The 20,659-nt window shown below is 37.7% G+C and overlaps 2 protein-coding genes across 3 annotated transcripts in view; one reads left to right on the top strand and one right to left on the bottom strand.

Annotated features, from left to right (window-relative positions):
* The window catches only part of RSL24D1 (ribosomal L24 domain containing 1), a 293,765-nt gene that overhangs the window by 123,748 nt on the left and 149,358 nt on the right, over positions 1-20,659 (top strand). The gene's annotated exons all lie outside the window — the stretch shown is intronic.
* UNC13C (unc-13 homolog C) overlaps positions 2,864-20,659 on the bottom strand; it is a 120,507-nt gene continuing 102,711 nt past the window's right edge. For both annotated transcript variants that reach the window (XM_088520613.1, XM_088520606.1), the window contains 4 exons: positions 18,862-19,009; positions 7,058-7,150; positions 6,297-6,456; positions 2,864-4,404 (listed from right to left, as the gene is read on the bottom strand). In XM_088520613.1, coding sequence (XP_088376739.1) covers positions 4,119-4,404; positions 6,297-6,456; positions 7,058-7,150; positions 18,862-19,009 — 687 coding nt within the window. In that variant the 3' untranslated portion in view covers positions 2,864-4,118. The remainder of the gene's footprint in view (positions 4,405-6,296; positions 6,457-7,057; positions 7,151-18,861; positions 19,010-20,659) is intronic.

Raw genomic sequence — 20,659 nt, 5'->3', positions numbered from 1 at the left:
AAGTAGATGGAGGTGGGGATTTGAGGGCCTTGCTTTATAATGGCTTCCTATGGCATGCTAAAAATCTGCTGTTTGTTGTTGACAGCCTGGGCTGTTAGGTGGATGACTTGCTCCTGCTCTTCCAGTCAAACTACTCAAATTGCATCTTTGTGTTCTTTGTTGCCAGAAGTTCAGGAGCTTGGTAGCAAAACAAGAGTGTAACAGGTGATGTAGAAATTCAGACAGCGCAATTCTACTTGCCTTCCCCGAAAAGAAAGGAAAAAAAACTGTTTTTCTGGCACTCCTGGTTACCGAGGGCAGTGAAGGAGAGGACAGTGGGCCCCTGAGGAAAGGAAGTCAAGTGAGCTCAATGAATTTGGACTCTATTGCAGGTGACCTGGACGTGCTGAGGGAATGAAGCTTCCACTTAAATATTGTCCTGCCAGGTTATATGCTGCAGAGCAGGTCCAACCAGTGTGCGCAAGCCTGATACAAGAGTTAATGGGTCTGTAACACACGTGTCTGGTACTGGCCTTTCGTGGTGCAGCTGCCGGGCTCCACGGAAGGGCTCACCAGCTGACAGAGCAGAGACTAACTTCACTCAAGTAATAAAAAGCTGCCTGTGACTCAGGCAGGATTGACTCAGGCTGGGATTGTCTTTGTATGAAGAACAAATTTAACTACTTTGGGCAAGGAAGCTCTGCAGGAAACGTGATTGCTGCCATGGTCCAGGAAGGGTTCATGTGAGACAGCTGCGCAGCCAGAAATGAATCAAAGCTTAGGCTTAGTGTAATGTCATGGTGTGCAGGAAAGATCTCAAAAGGTTCCTTCCAACCCCAATTATGTGATTCAGTTTATCCAAGTGGAGGTTAAGGCACCTTGTTTTAGTGTGAAGATGGGTGGTGCTATGGCCTACATTTGTTGCTAAATAAAATTATTTTAGCTCAACTTCTTTGGATTCCAGAATATTTTTTAGTATTAGCTTCATCTGTACTTAAATATTTAGTTCAAGCATTACTAATCCCTGTTTTGTCAGGTATTAGCTATGAAGCACATTAAGGAAAATTTAATTTTATTCACTACATTTGACTATTACTTTTCTATGTTATAAAACTAAATTGAAAAGAGGAAACTTCTCTCTTAACCCTCATGGGACTGAGATACAGAAACATCAGTTTTAAATACATTAGTCAATCTGAATTGCTGTCATATCACAAGCTACTATATAGGCATGTCGAATGTTTTCCATGTAGTAACTGTTACTTCCAGGTTAGAAAATTTGTTCTTGAATTCTGCTGTTGTTCCCTATAACTTTCCCCTTTGTTTCCTACAGTGTATGTGTTTATATTTAATATCTTAAGCTAATAGCAATGGAATTCCAGCTTTAATTTTGTTATATTAGTTCAGTTGTCCCTGAGAAATGGAAATGAGGAAACAGCTGCCAGTTCACTAAGGTCAGTTCAGGAGAGCTAAGAACTGTTCTCATAAATGGAAATTCATGTGGTTTTAACTAAATGGAATGTTTAGTTTTCTAAAACAAAATATAACAGCCCTTAAAATAGTCTTGCAATCTTTTCTATATAAATCATCTTTACATAAAATGTTTGACCTGCTTACACTATGTCATTTTGAATCACAAGTAAATGTTTAAAACAAGAGCTCTGTTATGTAAAGTTTATGTATTTTCCTCTCAATTTCCACAAAACAAATTTTGACGCAGAAAGTAGATATTCTTCTGTTATAAAGAGTGACGCATTAAGGCATATTGTATAAGGCTTCTTTTATTGTTGCTTTGCCAACACTGCCTGCTTAATTCTGGTGTGTTCTAATGAGGGACACTGTTCAGCATGAAGAAACTTCCTTGGCAAGGTCAATCATTACTCCCTTATAGGTGAATCTCATGGATGAACATTTAAGCCAGGCGAATATATTACACCGCACAGTGCATGCCACGTTACATATATGCATACATATATACGTATGTATAAGCAAAGTACTTCCAGGTGTAAAACACAGATGTGGTCTACCCCAGCCTTTCTGATTTATTTGAAGGAGCCACAAATGGTTTGTTGTGGGATTCTCTCTGCATTTTATTTACAATAATGTTCTCTATTGCAAAACCACCTTATCTCATGTTTATTCTCCCCTTTTTATTTTGGGACTGTGTCTGCTTACGTCTGCTTTGCCTCATAAAAAGGAGGAACTAAGGAGCACTAAGATCTGTACACCCAAATGGAAATTGCTCAGGAAGAAGTATTATATAGGCTAAGAAAAACAATCCTTTTAAATTTTGTTGAAGTTACTTAGAGCTGCCCCTGGATTTTACTTCTAAGTACAGCACAACACACACAATGCATCTGAATTCTTAGAGGATGGAAGAGGGTTATTTTCAAGATGGATATTGGGGTAGTTTTGCAAGTCTTTGTAATTACACCCAAACTATGATTAATAGGGATTATTAAAGTTACATCCCCAAAAATGCGTAGGAGTCAAGTGCAATCATTTAATGTCTAAATTAATTATTTTTCGAAATACAAAATTCTTCACTTTCACACGGAGAAATTGCTTTATGAAATAACAAGGGAGGTGAAATGTATCCATCCCAATCTCTGTCATAGTTCTTCAGCAGGAGATACACTGAAGCTGGAGTCACACACTGCATTGGAATAGCCTGGAATCAACTCTCCTAGTCATAATTCCCCCCCTCCTTTTGTTTTTTCTTAAACAAATCTGATATTGGCAGCCCGTTATACTAAGAACATTTGTAACCAAAAAAATGACAAATACATGTATGCATAAACAATTATATTTATATGCGAACCAGAACATTTTATTATACGCATTAACAAAATACTTCATTTGTTGTAATTTTCTGTTTCATTGACATATCAGATCTTACAGTTATGAAAGATGACATCAGAAACCATGCTTTGATATATCATAATGCCATGTTGTAGCCTTGTAAACTGGCCTCACGTGCATTTAAAACCTATAGGTATTTAAATGATATCAAATGACAAAACTGGAAGCAGTTTCTTCATACTTTATTTTACAATTTCTCACTAAATATATTTACAGGACACAGGTTGCTTTAGTGCAATACATAGTAATGTTGCATAAGTACAAACTTCTGAACTTTTCTAAAAAAAAGAAATTAAGCACTTAACTGATGTCACAGCTAAGTTATGTAAAGCAACATTAATAACTCTGAGTGAAAATGCTAACAGCATCATTACTTTTTATAAACACTTTCTAGAAACAAACCACAAACCAACTTTACATATTCCAAACTATTAACCCTTATACAGTACCATATCATTTAAAAAATGATTTTTTTAAAGCACATACACTCTTCTGTGTGGCAGTCTTTTTCTACACTTATTGACTTACCTTTTTAATACAAATATGATATTACCTTGGCAGTTTTGAAGAACAAAGTTATCTCAAGATATCAAACATCAGTAACAAACTCAGATAAGCACAGCTTCTTGAGAACTTGCTTTAACAGCATTTCTTCACAGTGATATTTATGAAAGGTTGGAAAAAAGATTAGCATAAAATATTTCCATCCTTTTTCAGTTTTTATGCAAAAATCATTACTTTATATTGGTTGTTATAAAATTACAAACACTTCCTATAAGTAACTGCATCTGTAGTAATGATAGAAAAAGTTATCTGTAAGATATCTAAAATGAGGCTAGCATAAAATGAGAGTTTGAAATTAGCTACATTTTAAACTTAATAGTAAGGGAGGTAACTTAATTTACAATAAGCAACATAGTATTTTAACAGAGACAGTGTATAAATCAACTCAGAGAGCTAATTATTTATTAATAAATGTTAAAAAATAAATGAACTGAGATGAGGTGAAATCATCATTTTAAAATATATAATGAATCATTTACTCTTAATCTTAGTTTTGGCACTTTATTGGAACAATTACTTTACCAAAGACCAAAATATGTATAAAAGATATAGAGCTCCTGGACATATTTTGCAAATATAGTACCTAAGTACTGGCAAACACCGACGACATGGTTAGTTGAACATTCCCACAGATTTGCACAGGCATGCACTACTCGGACAACAGCACAGGGGCTATGTTCTTGGCGGTGACAATCTTGCATTCCTAGGGTATTTTAGGCTGTTTCTTCAGCAGATCTTGTTTCTGATTTAAGTCTTACAAATTCTTTAGCAACTTCATCATTGTTCCTCTGAGAAAGTATTCTAAGGATTGTCAGCCCAGTCTCATCTACGGAGATGTTTCTCAACAAGGGGTACCAGGATGCACAGCCACCTTTCTCTGCTATGTTGTGCAGTTGAATAACTGTCATTCCTATAATGCGATCTTCCCTGGCAAAGCAGTAATCCTTCACTGAGAGATGAAGCTCGTAGGCACCTGGCCTGTCTTCATTACCCAAAATACTGCATGGATTAAAAATACAAATTTAGAACAAGGAGTTCAGTTTAATTCCTCTAAGAAATGAACGTGCTGTAGAAATCTGATCAACTTTATAAAGATAATGATAGTTACAACTTCTGCAGCAGAGCATCACTTACTTTAAACCTTTTACACGGTTAACCCAATTGGTCAAGTAGCCTATTCCCACTGACCTGAGCAGGAACTATCAAATAAAACGCTCAAGTAGTTTAAGCACAGACATTATACAATTAACAATTGAAAGAATACAGAAATATCGATACCACTACCTTAAATCATACATGACTTTCTTTTAGCTATTCCATATTTTAAAATGTCAAAATATTTTTGCTTGCAAATTTTTGCATGGTTCTTCCTAGCTTAGTAATTCTGAAATGTCTATGTGTGTAGAGGTAGCCTCTCATCTTAGTATCTTGTTTTCTAAATGTCATGGCTTCTATAACTGCAGTGTAAATTTCTACATCAATATTTCCCGTTTCTCTTCTGTCCTTACAGAAAGTTTGTGTTTGCATTAGTAGGCGTATGGGTCTGATGTAAGTCTCTTCAAATTAGCTTTTCCCTGACACAAAATGCAGCTCAGCTAAATTTTTCTTTCTGTTGATTCTGCCAGGTCCAAATTAGCTGTAGGGTCTAGGCTAGTGTTTGCTCAGAATTCTCAGTTGGGTGGCTGGGGATATTGGCTTCTGTTATAATGCAAGTATGAGGTTGGCTTAAAAATTAAGAGTAAAAATGCAGTATTAGGCAGTTATGATGCCACTTTAATAACTTGTTTTATCAAAACTTTTTTACATTGTCAGTTTCCTGCTTTGTTTTATTCACTCTTTGTGCATTAAGTACTGTACCTGATTTTTAAGGGTAAAATGTATCCCCTTCTAAGATAGCTAGAGATGCTCTATACCATTTTAAAACTTGTCTAACAGCAGTATTTAGCACACACAAGGTGGCCAATACCCCGCAAGCCTGGAGGCTACTTGCAATTAATTAGAAATATACCTACTGACAGACTAAACCCAACTGGAGCAAATGTTCCCAGTTATGCAACTGTTGTAAGGAATCCGCACATGCCCTGCCTAGATCTGTGGTACTGCCTCATCCTGCCTGAAACCGCTGTTCACTTTGCAGGTCACTTCATCCCTTGAGGAGAGGAGGGGCCGCTCTGCTCCAGATCGTAGACATACTGGGATTGGTTCCTGAACGTCACTGGATATTTTGCTTTTCTGCTCCACCTCCTTTATGCGCTGCTCTGCAGCGCACAGGAGCACGCGGCAGCGCTGACTCGGCCGCGCTCCTCAGGCCGGCTGGGATCACAGCTGCAGCAGGGGGCAAAGCGACCGCGTGGCAGCCCCGGGGGGCAGGCGCAGAGAAATGAAGCCTAGGGTGCACGGGAGTTCAGTGCGTGGAAAATGAAGTGATCTCGGTCGGGAAAGGAGAGGAGGGCTGAAGAGAGGTGCTGTGGGGAATGTTAGCTTTAAAATCCCCAGCCTGAGGGGAAAGGCTGTCAGTCTGAAGATTATAACAGAGGAATGTAACATTAACATATAAACAATGCTTTAAATCTTTGGGTATCTCCACAGACATAATGCTCCAGATCTCTAGCAGCAAGTCCAGATGAAGCTTAAGACAAATGGTCTCCCAGGTACATAAATATTTTTTTTTTGTTCATAGAAAAGAACTGTCCTTTTTAACCAGCTTTTATTAAGACTGCAAGCCTAGTGGTTGTCTTTCATCTTAGTGTAAAACCGATACCAATTAACAAATTGTTTTGCAGTGCTCTTTGACCCTGGCCTTAGGATTTTTCAGTCCTTACAGATAAAAATGCAAGAAATTCTGACAAAATTTGTATAAAACATGCAATTAACAGACCAAAAAGACTTACAATTGGAAAGTTTCGTTGTATTTTGGTGACCATGTGTTGCTCTTTGTCTTAGTTCCATGTTTTCGTTTCTTGTCACTGAGGTTAGGACCTAATACGCAGACTTCCACAAATGGTCGGAACATAGCTGTTGTTTGCCAATTTAGATTGTTAATTGCTACAACTAAAAAGAAATAAATAAAAAAGGGGTTAACGAATAAAGTCCCATTGAAAGAACTCCAATTAATTATCCGGTATGACTTTATACAGCCAAGGAACGGTCACTGGAGGGTGACCTGAAATCTTTGCTATGTAAAATCAATAGCTGGCAGCCTGCCTGGTAGCTGCTGAGTAAGAGGTCTGAATGCTTCTAGTTCCAACAGGAGCAAATACAAATGTGTACTTCACAAATACTGACCAAACAGCTGTTTGGTCTGCTACCTCCTCTGTAATTCAAAAATCAGCTTATATAAAGTAAACTGTGGTTGCTTTGGAATTCAGACTGTGCAGAACAAAGGGATTTTATTTGTTAAAAGCAAATTTAGTGTAATCATTCATCATAGACACTGACCTCTATAATCATGGCTCCTGCTGATGTTGAGCAGGGAAATGTATGATCCTAACAACCTGACCCGTACTCTCAGCTTTAGCAGCACAGAAGCACTGCAATACTTAACAGACAGCTGTCCTTTCATTATAGGGGTTTTTACAGAGCCGGGAATAGCTGTGGGTCTTGCAGTTTGTCGTTGTTGCTTTCTTTTTAAAACTAGCTATTTGAAACTTACCTTTTACAGTAACTTTATGCTCGCCAGTTCCAGGGTGTGTAGAAACATCCACCTGCACAGATATTTCTCCCACTGAATTATTAGAAGTTTGGCCTGAAATAATAATTAGCAGGGAAAGAGACAGTAATGGCTGTTAATAGTATTCTTTCTCAGGAGCACTCAGAATGCTGACTTGAATTTCAACTTTAGATGGGAATCAATTATTGATTCCTAAGTGATTGTCACCACAAACATCCCTAGCAATGGGAAATGTCTTTGTGAGGTACCTTAGTAAAAAGAGCAGAAATGTCACTGGGATCCATCCATTCTGGTTGTTATTACATGGGCATCCTGAAGTGCAGAAGTTGGGTTTGCCCCAACTCCTTCCTTTGGATTGATATCCCCAAATCTGAACACTTTGGAAAGCCATTTCTGTATTGTTTTTGATGAACCCTGTGATGGGGGCCCCTTGTCCCCTCAATGGGAGGCAGTGAAGTCCTGTCAGGCTTATAACCCAATACTGAAGTTCTCCTGCACTGCTTATAGGCCCAGGGGCTTGACTGCAGAAACCCCCGTCTGCCTGCAAGAAAGGCAGAGCAGCCAGGAACTTAATTTTGAAGTCCCTAATTCAACACAAGTCACTTTGCACATAACAGAGCCCTCAAAAATAATGTATTGAGGTCCTGAATTTCATGTGTCATAGGCTGGGTTACAGCAGCACAGAATGAACCAAATGAGGGACAGGCACTTGGCCTTTAATTAGACTGCTGGGAAAGGTGAGCCTGCACCAAGCACTGCTCATACTCCTCAGTCTAATCTCCCTCTACCATTTACTGAACAAAATTACTCTCCCCTTATACCTGACTAATATTTTTGTGGGCTGGCAAGGGAAAGTTCTACCTTCCTTCTGTTTATACGTAAGTTCCTTGCCCACAGTTTTTCCATCCATCTACACATGCTGAGAAGCGAATGTTTCCTGGACAATTTTCTCTTAGAAATTCTAGCAGCCCATGAAGGAGTTAGGAAGGACAGGGAAGAGGTCTGTGTAATTCTGCCTAATTTCTTCTGTGCCTTGTATGAACACCCTGGGATTTTTTTTTCCCCTGAATTAGTTGATAACCAGAATATTTTGTTTTTATCATGCTCTGTTTTTCGGAATTCAGGTATTAGGTGAATTAAATAGTGCGTAGTTCTGTTGCTCTGAATCCTTGAATGCTGTTTCCAGCTTTCAAATGAATTTGGCTCAGAGTTGCCGTGAATCCACTTTCGAAGCACAGACAGAAACAACAGTTTTAATAAAAATCTGATCTCGTTTAATATCTTAAGTTGTTAATAGCTGCTGCTTCTGAATCACAGGTTGCTCATACGAATTTACAACCAGATGTTCAGGACCGTTTAGGATGTGCAAATAGGGAACTTGTAACACATCAGATTTTTAATGACAAGAAGTTTAGCTTCAGTGGCAGCCATTAAACTACTTGGTATAGTTGGGACAACTCATCAAAGCAAACTGCACTGTACTGGGGCTCTAATTAAGCTGCTGATTCATCCTACATCTTGTTCACAATAAATAATGCATGAAATGTTATTTACGACGCTGTATATTAAGACACAAATGAAATAAACTAGAAAAGCTGAAATAAAATCAGTAAAGCAGCATTTTTATAGTGGTGAAACAGTGCATTTAGCTGGCTGCCCTGTGTAAGTATTTAGGAAAAGAAAGGAAATTTTTGTTTGATCACTGTGATATGGTTAAAGCTGATTTCTTTTTCTTTTCTCTCTTGCAAACACAGTGTATTTAGAGCATGTACCAGTGAGCAGCAGTCCTTTCTTTAAAAAAAATTTTGAGGTTCAAAATGGTATGTAAAATATTTTTCCCACGAAACCTCTTGTTTCAAGGTCTCATTTCTGAAATGTGGTACATCTAAAGCATAGAACTATTGGATAGAATAAACTGAAAATTTTTGAGTGACTGTCAGTTCTTGAACACTCTTCTACTCAGAATTAATTTGCCATCGACTGCGGTGGAAGGTGAGTCAGTTTGATCCTCAGTACTGCTGAATAGATCAGCCAGTGGCAATCATTTGTTTCAGCCTCTAACTAAAAAAAAAAAAAAAAAAAAAAAGCACACTGGGGGAAATCAAGAATGTTTTGGAAGATGATGATTAACGCTTTCATTAGTTGATGGAGCGACTCGCACATTAGATTTGTAGGAGAGTGTAGTATTAACCTATAATGACTCATATTATTAGCTCATATTATTAGGACAAAATCTATGACCCTAAGAGCTAAGGCTTCTATTTGGCACTTGATTTATTCTATTTATTAACTATGAAAAGTATTTCCTTGTGTAGTTCTCCCAACTGTTCTTTGTCTTAGTAGTGTTAGAGCACATACATAAGCAGCACTGCAAATAGCTAGAAGGATTAGTCCTCCTGTGTGTAGTACTGGTCTATACAGTTATAAAGAAATAGATGCAAAACTTCATGCAGGTTTATATTCAAAACAACTGACATACATTAGCATGGCTAGTGCTCATGAGGCTTCCTGCAACACAAGCTCTCAGAAAGCAGAGACAGTTTCCCCGCTCCCCATCCCTCCCTTCTGCCAGACAAAATAGAGACACAATCCTTAGAACTGATTATACTGCCTTTTGCTGACACACAAAGACTCTGGTGCTTCATTTTTTTGTTCTCTGAACTCTCCCTGTTGCTTTGCTTTCTTTTTTACTGCCCGGCCTTGTCACATCAGGGCAGGGAGAGCGCTCGGTGCTTCTCACTGTCCTTGGGAAGGTCAGTTTAGCCTGCAGTGTTTAACAAACAGGGCCAGTTAGCTGGCAAGAAGTATCTAGCCCTGCCCACAGAGGACGGTTGCACTTTACTGTAATTCAACTCTTCAGAAGATTAACAGAAATACTTAAAACCCCACTTTATGCTGAAAAGCCCTATCATTGCTTAGCTGCTACTGAAATCTCACTCTATATATGGTTTAGATAGATTGTATACGCTAGCTTATTTACAGGACTTAAAAGATGTCATCCTCTCATAGGTGAACTTCACCTCAGTAAACAAGCCTTTATTTTTCTTTTTTCCTCCAAAAATCAAGTTATGCTTTCTTCTTTATTTGGGTCCTGAAATATCACCAGTGTCACAATGCTATTATAGCCATAATCTATTAAAAAAAAAAGTTATTTTGGACCAATACCTTGGTCAAATGTCTTGTATTTTTAACACTAATACTGGCCACACATGCCAAAATAAATAATATCCGTTCCTCTAGTCCCTGCCAGGGGACTAGCAGTTCTTTTTAGAAAGGTCTGAACTTGAGAATGCTGACAAAAAAAAAATCACAAAATAAAAGTTAAAAAAAGGTTCCATGTATATTTTTGAAAAACAAAAACCCACAGTGCAGAGGTGTCTTTGCATGGTGCTGTGAAAGTCATGCTTTATTGGGCCTGACTCCTTTACGAGCAGAAGGCTTTACAAGATGTTTGTATCAGGAGAGCTTTGGAAACTAACTGCAAGGTTTGCCTGAAAGAAGATGAGCCTAGCAGAAATAAATGTGATGCCCAGAAAAAATGAGCAAGCATAAATTACATAAGACTGTAAGACAAATTTCATGTATTAGACAAAAATACTTTTAGAAACTTGGATTATTTTAATGCTAGTTTTTCTGTGCTATTATAGAGTTTTTCTACTGATTTTTCCTTTTGAAAATTTCTAAAAATGTTTAGTGTATTTTAAAGATAGATCATTTGTGTACTAATTTACTCTCTGTATTTGTATTTTCACATATTTTAAAAATAGGCGGTCTTACAGGGAAGGTATAGGGGAGCACTGGTGTTGCAACATGGAGCTCAGCAAGACTGGCCAAACATGTGTGAGAGGTTGAGCTACCACCTGCTCTGCTCATGGGTCCTGACTCCGGATCCCCAGTGCCACCATCACACTGGTGTGAGTTTCCGAGATAGCAGATCTTGTGCATGTAGAGGAAGAAGCACTGCAGCTAAGCCTGAAGTTCCCAGTATTTGTACAAAAATAATATTTGGTATTTGAGAGCTTCTATTATAAACAGGAAATTTTATGTAATGGTTTAAATTCTCATATAGAAGTACTCATAGAAGACAGAATTGCCACCTCTATGAAAGTATTGCTTGATATACCTGCTAATGAAGTCAAGATTTAATCTGGTGTTGCATTTAAAGAAATACTAGCATCAAGCCTCCAATCCTTCTATTAACAGTTCAGTAGAGCAAGATTTGGTAGCTATAACAAAGTGAAACACAAGTGAAAAAAATGATCAGTGAAGACCAAGTAATTTAATTGTGTAAATGTCAGACAGAATTAAGTAGTACTGAGACCAAAAAGAGACTGGCTTCCCTGCACTCAGCTACGCACATCAGCTCTGTGCCTGTGGACTGGAGTTTGTAAACAATTGTGTAGTCCTTGGTTAACATCATTTCGTGATAAGGACTATTGACTATCTTCTGTTTTGGATAGCTTTTTTTTTTTCTTTTGAAACTGCTTCATGATCTTTTGCCACTCAAAATATTTTACTGCCAGGCGTTTCATGTAAGAATCTTCAATCTGGAGGAGGCTTAATTTGAGAATCTGTTTTTCACAGCATGAGAGACAGCAACAGACTGTGCATGTGTGTGACAGAGATTGAGAAGGAAAGCGCGAGAGATTAAGGGCATGCTTGCAAAACAAGGACTCTTTTATGTTACAAAACAGTCTAGTAGCAAAAGAGAATAATAATAGGTTTTCACTGCCGTTCAACTAGGGACATATCTTTCTTGTTTGATCCATTAACAATTACAGCTTTAATTAACAACAGATGTCACTCCTTTTTTCTTTTCTGTTATTGAACTCTAGAAGAATTAAAGGCGCCGTGCTTGCGGGCTGTTCAGTGTTCTTTCTGCTTTAGGGGCCCTTGCAAAGACTATTCTGACCATGCAGTTGTTGCAAAAGCAAGAGTCACTCACCTGCAGAACGGTTACGAGGACACTATGAAGAAGTGGATTCTTACGTTTTTTCACAGTTAGTATGACCTAAATCTGCACTGCATTGGCAAGGTTCACATTTTTTATTCAAAACCCCTCCCCAAAATCTCAACTGTTATCAGTGTTTTTTTTTCCCCTTCACTTTCTCCTCTTTACAGCTCCATTGAGCTTTAAGCATATAATGATGTTGTCAGAGTATACATACAAAAGAGAGAGTGCAGAATGATGCTCTTTGGACTTTGGCATTAGAAATTCAGACAAGATGGGGATTTGTCAACAAAAACAGGAGCTGGGTGTCCAAAGTCTGATGTGGACCTAGATTCACAGGCTTTTTCAGTGCAGAGAACTCAGAAAGATACTAACCCCCCCCCAGTGCTAGAAATTTGGTATCTCTATGAAGAGATTTGATTCCGTTTCTGGAGCTGGACTCTTCAATAGTGTTCTACTGGTCTACAGCTCATCCAAGAGAGATCAGCGCCTACTCTCAGGTGCTTGAAAAGAGAGCTTTTCTGTTTGTGCTTGAAAGGCTTTTATGCTACCTGTCATTACTACTAAAATGTAATACTTTATTGACCAACTAAGAATACCTTCTTAGAAGCTCTGTAATTGAATTTAGCTATATGTACACACACATATATATATCAAACAACTATATATAGAGAATTACATATGCATCTACGTACACCCCCTCCCCCCCACTGTTTTTTTCTGTATGAATCAGGAAGGGTGCCAGTTTTGTAGTAATTAAATCTTAATGTACAGAGCAAGGACAGGCAACAGCGTGAGCATATGCACCAGTGCAGCAGCATGGAGGCCTGAGGTATAAAGACATCCCTCTGCCCTGTTGGAGACAGCTGGTTCTTGAGCATCAACTCCCTCGACCTGGTCAGCCTCCCTTACACAAGGTGGAAAAAATTAAAATTCAAAGATTAAAAAATTAAAATAATTAAAAAAAAATAAATTTAATTAAAAATTAAAATTCAGAGAGATTAAAAAGGCATTCCAATTTGGTCAGTATAAAAAGAGTGGACTCAATTCTACATACAGACCAGCACAGCCTCTCAAGTTGGAAGGGTTATACATGTATTAAATATTACATGATAGCATTAACTTCTTTAAAAAGCTGTTGACATACATCTGATGATTTCAAATAGGCATTATTATCAATATTTTGCATACCAGTATTTTACGTTCACATTCTTGAAGTCTTAAGGGGATCAGTAACGCACATCTTGTAATTTAGATGCTTTAGTATTTCATTTAAAGGTAATCAAAGATGTTTGGTCATGACTGCCTCTTTAGCAAAGTGCCTGTAAAAACCCTATATTTCACTCGCAGTCCTGTTTTCTTACAGTTGACCTTTGAAAATATTTATTTTCTCCCTTGATTCTGAACACACTAATTTTGATATTAGCATATGGTGAAATCTATTAGTCATAAGTCTGCAAATTTCTTCATTGGGCATATTTTATGTGGTCTGTTAGTGTGCATTCATTGCAACTAGGCCAAGTTCTGCAGCTTGTGATGCAGATCTGTACCAGACATTGCAGCAAAATAATTTATTACAAATTCTCACTGTGATGTGCTGTAACTGGTTTGATCGTTTGGTGCTAATTCACATTATCTTTTCAAGCTGTTTTTTCTTTTTATGACATAATGTCGTATAATACAAGATTGTGACCTCAATTTGAAACGCCAGTGGATGAAGCAGGGATTACTTCTGGAATTAAATTCTACTTATTATCTCTTGTTGGTTTTAGATGCTTCTACTTTTAGCTTCTACTTGTCTAGCATGTTAGAAGAGGAAAGCTGATACAAATCAGCTCATGTGAAAGAATACCCTGTACCCTGCTCCGCAGCAATTTAAGCACAAAATAGGCCCTGCAGTATGAGCTCCGTGCAGTTCAAGCATTGATTTTCTGCTTAACTAATACAAATTCCTGTTAGTCAAGCAACGACACGCTGCAGTTCTGGATTGCTATGTCATATATTCTTACAATAAAGAGTTGTAACATTCTCTAGTAAGACTTATAAAAGTAACCTGCTGTATGTGCATAAGAAAACAAGATTTTCCTGGATGGTGCTGATTGAAACACTTGTCTGTTGAGAAAAGAGTCCGGGGAGTCTGTAGGATTGCTCAGAAATGTAGAATCAAAAGTAAGATACAAAGAAAAACTGTGAAGGCACCTGCTTCTCAAACTAGTCAAACAACCATTTTTTTCCCTTCAGTTCCTTAGCAGCTTGATGGAAAAATGGAAAAAGAAGAACTCCCTCGTCTGTGGTTAAAAGTAACCCTGATCATTGTCTGCTTGTAGCTTAGTGGTACTTTATAGTGCATCCTGAGTGGGCAGAATGCACATCATCAGGATCTGCATGCACATCCTTGGTTGCATATGGTATTTTGAAAACTATCTGTTAGCAGTTTGACACCTTAAAAATCATACATAAAACATCCATGGATGTTTCATAAGCTGACAGTTTTCTACTACAGTTATGCTAAAATGATATTTGTGCTTTCCTCATCATTTTGGCTAGGGATTTTATTTTCACTGCAACAGTTTTACTAAGCTTTTTTGTGGCAACAGTGTTATATATAGACACACATGTATGTGTTTGTGTGTATGTATGTTTATATGACTTATACTGAGACAGTACATGCTTTCCTTTGGTGTTATGTAAATACTTTCTGTCAATATGTTTATGAAGAAAAAAATATGATTCTTTGATTTGGTACACTCACAGTTCATGTTTTATGCTTAGGTTAGGTCCGACGTCCTTAAAAGGAAGAAAGAGGAAAGCTAACGGGGGTCTGACAGTTTGGTGCTCTCTTTTTGTATTTGTTATTTTTTAATTTATATTTATACTGTTATTATTATTTATACTGGTATTAATATTCATTTTATTTATGAAATAGCTTGTACAACTTTCCAAGTCCTTACTTTTTACTATCTAAACCATTATGCAGAGCCAGCTGTCCTTGCTCTTTTCTATATTGGTTCAATGTGCCAAGGTCCGTAACAGAAGGGCTACATGTTCTTTACTACAGGCACAAATGTCAGCTGCAGCAGTTTGCTGAGATTCATTCTGCCCAATTCCTTTTTCCTAAAGCCAACAGTCAAGCAAAGCTGTCTGCCAAACCTCCACTCTATTTTTCCTAACACAGGGAGGTTTAAGCTGTCTGTTCTGCTCATTGCAGACCTCTTGTGTGAGGGCAAACAGAGAATCTACACTGTGGAAACATTTGAATTGGTCCTTCCTCCACTGCAATTGTACTACACTGACTGATACTGTACCAGTTATTTAGGGACTGGGAAGAATTTATTTCCTGACAGATAAATCAGCTGGACTATATAGAAGTTAGTGGATTTTGTTTTATTTTTTCAGTCTTCACCACAGGATCTCAGTGCTATGCTGGAAGATGTCTGAAAGGTAAAAATCAAGTTATTACAGCTCCATAGTTGATAAATGACCAGTGAATGTTTGTCCACAGGGGTCTTGGTTCTGCTGAAACAGAGCTGAGAGTGGACTGAGGAAAAACACCTGCTAAGTGAGCCTGGGGATGGATCTGAAGCTCCTCGTGTCTGGTGGAGCAGGACTAGCAGAGAGGTTGGTTATCACGAACGGGCACAGCCGTAGAGCTCTTGTAATCAACTTTCACCCAGCTGCCACAGCCTGAGCAGAGGCAGCAGCCCCCGGCAACAAGAAGTATTTGAGGGAAGGACAAGAGACCGTACTGCGTGCCAAGCACTTCCCAGTCATGGAACCAGGGTCTAGTTCAATCGCATCCCCTGCATCTTGTTTATCTTGCCATATGCTTGCAATATTGTAAAAGCCAAATGAGTAGATGGTGAAATATTTATTTGGTCTGAGCCATATGCAAATCAGTACATAAGAACTGAGCATCCAGAATATGCAGAAGAATGCTCCAATGCTACTGTACTTTCACCATGGAACATCCGTGAGGAAACTGAGGAACATGAAAATTTTGATGATGAAAAGCAGGTTTGTTTTCATCTAGCTGAAGTTTTAGCTTTGCAAGGATATGTAACTGCTTTAGAACCGCTGTTGAAACTGTTAAAAGCATCTTGTGCATAGCGAGTAATAAGAAATGAGGAATATACACTTTTTTCATAATGTTTACAGATTGCTGACAAGTGAAAGCAGACAGACAAGGGTATTCAAGGATCCATGTGAGACCAGCTAGACTACAAAACTGCACTTGTGCTAGTGCCCGTCCCACTCATCTCTGGTATTGTAAGTTCATAAATAACTTCAGATTATTTTGCAGAATTTTGAAATAGTATTTGTGTTAAACCACTTCAAGTTAATGTAACATTTGAACGCAAGACCAAAAGAACACATCGACCACGTGCGTATGTGCACATGTATACTGTCTACCTGTTTATTGATAGTTTCTTCTGTCAGTGCAAGCCTTTGAAATAAGCCTGCAAAATGGTTAAACATTCCTTTCTGTGATAGGTACAGACACTTTATGAGTTTCAGTTCAAGAGGTTTACAGAATTAGGAATATACAAATATTCTCTCTCATCATTTTAAGCTTGATTAGAAATAACTGTGCAGAACTTAGACATCAGTTTTTAAACCCTCTTAGACTCTATAAAATGAAAAAAAATGTTTCCTGTTTAAGAAAGAATGAAGCTATTGATCAAAATCTTATATTGGTAATCTTATTTCATAAGTTAAAGTAATTGCTAATCACAAAGAACGGGTTTTCAGACTAACTAAATTTTTATCTCAATTTAGTTTATAATTATCATTATTCAGTGTGTTATTGCTTGAAAGTATTTTTTTTCCCCATTGCTCACAGTTTAGCTACCTCCAACTATTTTTATTGATTGTGGATAACTGACTATATACATAAATATGAGAGTTGATGTAAATTTAATTATATTTCAGAGCAAGTTTCTGGTCATTTTAACTAAGTGCTAATAATACATACAGATCATAATGAATTAATTTTTAGTTCTATTTAATAACATCAAAGGATGATAAAAAGTTCTGAGTCACCTGTCCTTTCCTTCTCAGTGGCTATACTGATCCTCCTGGTGTGCAAATACAGGCATGCACAGAACTGAACACAGACCTCAGGCTGAAATCTGAAGAAAATCAGACTGCTCAAGTTTGCTGTTTAGAAATTGCAAAGGATCTCTGCTTAGAGCTAGGTAATTCTCTCTCTTGAAGTTGCACTGAAAGTGTGCATAAGAAAAAGCAAAATGTGGTAATAATTAATCATTTTCTGTCCAAATCTATAATCATCTTTGAGAAGAAAAATGACCTATTTCCTACATAGGAGAGCTTTATATGATTTTTTCTCAGTTCTAGTTTATAATTTATTAATGATGATCCTAAGTCTAAAATGGAAGATGTCTGGGAAATCACTCCATAGAAAGGATCCAGAGGGCAGGCTGCAAAATTATATTTTATGATAACATACTTCAGAGGAACAATCAATTTATTTTCAGCTTAAGTGTCCAATTAAATTTTTTTGCATTCACATGAGTGGAAGTAAGGTAATTCTTACAGATCGGAAAACTGTATGTCTTCTCCAATATATGAAGTGATAGTCATTTTTACAAATGCTCACTGGATTCAAAGGAAATCTAGTATTGCTTATTATTATGTAAAAATTGGCAGTTTCTAGAATGAAGAATCTCTTCAGCGTGCAATGCTTTGCTCATTGTATATATGAAAAGAGTTCCTGTATGGACTATAGCAGTATGAAAACACTAATATGGATAACAAAGATGAGAAATAGTTCTCTTTGAAAACAGAAGGAATATCTGCCTTTCTGCATTATAGTCATGAACTCTTGCCCTCCTACTTAAGTCACAGAAGGTTCTTTACTGACATGTAACATTAAAATATGGTAATATTTATTATACATAAAGAGACCTCTTTCAATTATTTTTGTGCACCAATGATTTGTACACCAGGATTCTACAGCAGAAAAAAAGTGGAATTATTGCTGGTGATGTTGAGATTCAAAATATACCTAATTTGAGATTCTTGCATGTCCTCCGCCTTTATTTGGTTTTGGGAGATTATCAAAATTTTGATCTTTGATAAATGAACGATGAGACATTTTCAGCAGCATAGTTTTAATTCTGAATTCTAAAAGGCACAATGAAAAACATGGAGAATAATGCTGTATTTCAGCCAACTGACACATCCCATTCCCTTTGAACCCACATAGTGATGGACTTGCTGTCAATGTCTTCCTAAATTCCCAGGCACAGAACTTCTGTTGAGTGCTCTGGAAAATTTTTTACAGGTGACCTCTTAGCAGGAGAAGTCGGCCTAGGTTCTGTCATGTGAAACCAGTGTGTTACATTTAAGAGTATGTAACCCACAATTGTTCTTAATCTCAGAAGAAAATCCTATGGGACATGTTATACTTTTCAAAATTATCTTGGTTAGTAATTAACAGCTGCCAGCTATGAAAGTATTTATAACAACAAAAATACCGTCTGAATTTATTTGATTTTAATAATTCTAATATACAGTCTGGTTTAGCCTGTACAATTCTGTTTGTGTCTGGAATGCTCCTACAAATAACCTTGATATTCAGTGTTCATGCAGAACTGTGGGACCTACTTTTCATGCAAAAGTGACAGCCAGGTAAATGCACTGACCTCAGTCAAGCTCCATTGATTTACAGCAGTGGCTGACACAGGATAACATCCCATGTAGAGATTTGTGTCAATAAATACTAAAATACCACAATGTTTGTAGACTGCCTTTGAAAACCAATTATTTAAAATATAATTTTGAGGTACTTGCACGTCTATTATAGGTCACTTACTTTGAGATGTCTGAGTGTGTATAAATTTCTTAATCAAGGCATCCGTAGTTTGTGTGTAAAGGCTAAGAGCGTATTTCAGGGACTGCAGGTCTGGGCTCTTTTCCAAGAAGTTCTTTTTCAGCCCACTGCCTCCAGCATGGAAGTATTGCTAGAAAGAAAACAGAGATTCAGAGAGGTAAGGTACCAGAGGTCTCAGCTAGACAAACAATTTTAACTAAAGTTCATGCATAACTTTTAAAAATAAGACTGGCTGCTGTGGTTTAATTTATGATTGCAGTGGCTGAGAGAACTGTGGTCATCCCCACTACAGAGCTTTTCTCCAAAGGTGAAAATCCTAAGATTTGCAGACAAGAAAATTACACAAAACTACACTGTCCTTTATTTCCTCATGTATTTATATCACAAAGCCATATAAATGTGGAAGGTCTTTTTAGATTGTGGAGATAGAAAGTAAGTTTAATTACTTTTTATCTTAAAAAAATAGTTCTCAAAACTCAAATCATGGCTTACAGTATAAGTAAACAATAAATTTCTGAGGCAAAGGCAAAATTTCTCACAGATTTAAAAGAGAAAATCCTAGAATGCAGATTTAGGGATTAGCATTGCATTATAATTTTCCGTGCCTACGTGGAGATGCAGGGAAGGGAAGGTGTGTGCTATCCTTGAGTGGCTGTATTTTGGTTTCATGGACTGGGAAGGAGGAGGAAGAAATGATGAACTGGTCATCATCTTGCGGCCCTCTGAGGCAGGACAGGTAGAATAACTTTCCTCCCTCAAGAGGGATTTCCTTCTGGAAGAAAAGAGGATTTCCTTTTGGGCAGGACAGCTATAGCTATAGCTGTCTGTATGCACTTCCATACACGATGCATCAGTAAACCTCAAGCCACGCAGCGCAGGCAGATCTACACTCTACAGGCAGTCTGTGCTGGTGTGGAGATCAGCACTCCCTGTCTGAGTCTAGCTGCCCATCAAGGCTTTCTGAAACAGCACCCTCCTTTAGATGTCCTAACCTTAAACTGCTCATCTCAGTACTTCCTGCCTTGGTATATTGTTCAGATACTCTGCAGAAATGTTGTGGAACCAGCACCTAAGTTCTAGGACTCAAGTTGATATACGGAGCTCAAGTTAATGGCTGATTAGTAAAAGCAAACAATAGTGTTCAGGAAAACATAGGTTACTTGACAACGTATAGTATCAGCCATTCAGAATGGGTGTTGAGAAGTGTAAAGTGTTCTCCCTGCATTTACAGGGTGCTGTGAAAGGAGGATGGGTATTCACCTACACTGCAGTGCACACCCCCAGGGGGTGTCCTCAGTCCTACTGAGGTCTTTAATGGAGCAGTCAGTACTGTGCCTACTGTGCCCACCGCGCCTCAGTCTGGAGACGTTTTTACCTTCGGAGATTCAAACTTTGTGTGCTGTGAAATCTACAGTTCATAATAAGGTTATTATTTATATTTCGGTGTTAAGGGTTATTGGTTATTGCAGGGAAGAAATTATCTTTAAAAGCAAAACAAAGGTTTCAAATAAGGGCATGTTCTGTACTGAACGGGAATGAAGCCTGGTTCCCAGTTCTTCAGGATACTCTGAGGATAGCAGCATTTCTTCTAAATAATGAAAAGATGAGGTAAGGGCTTCCCAGCATTTGTTCTGCCAACAAACAGCATACATTCCACAGCGGGGTTACAAATTATTTTAATCCCACACGAGCAGGTATGATCAATTTAGAAGCCTTAATTTATGCTATTTATTTTGCCACCACTGAATGCTGATGTGAAACTTGTATCTTTCCAAGTCAC

Source organism: Tinamus guttatus, unplaced genomic scaffold (assembly GCF_059628265.1).
Source record: "Tinamus guttatus ecotype Peru unplaced genomic scaffold, ASM5962826v1 Tinamus_guttatus_pri_ptg000004l, whole genome shotgun sequence".
NCBI lineage: Eukaryota > Metazoa > Chordata > Aves > Tinamiformes > Tinamidae > Tinamus > Tinamus guttatus.
The sequence above is the reverse complement of the archived record's forward strand: the minus strand, read 5'-3'. Positions and strand labels throughout refer to the sequence as shown.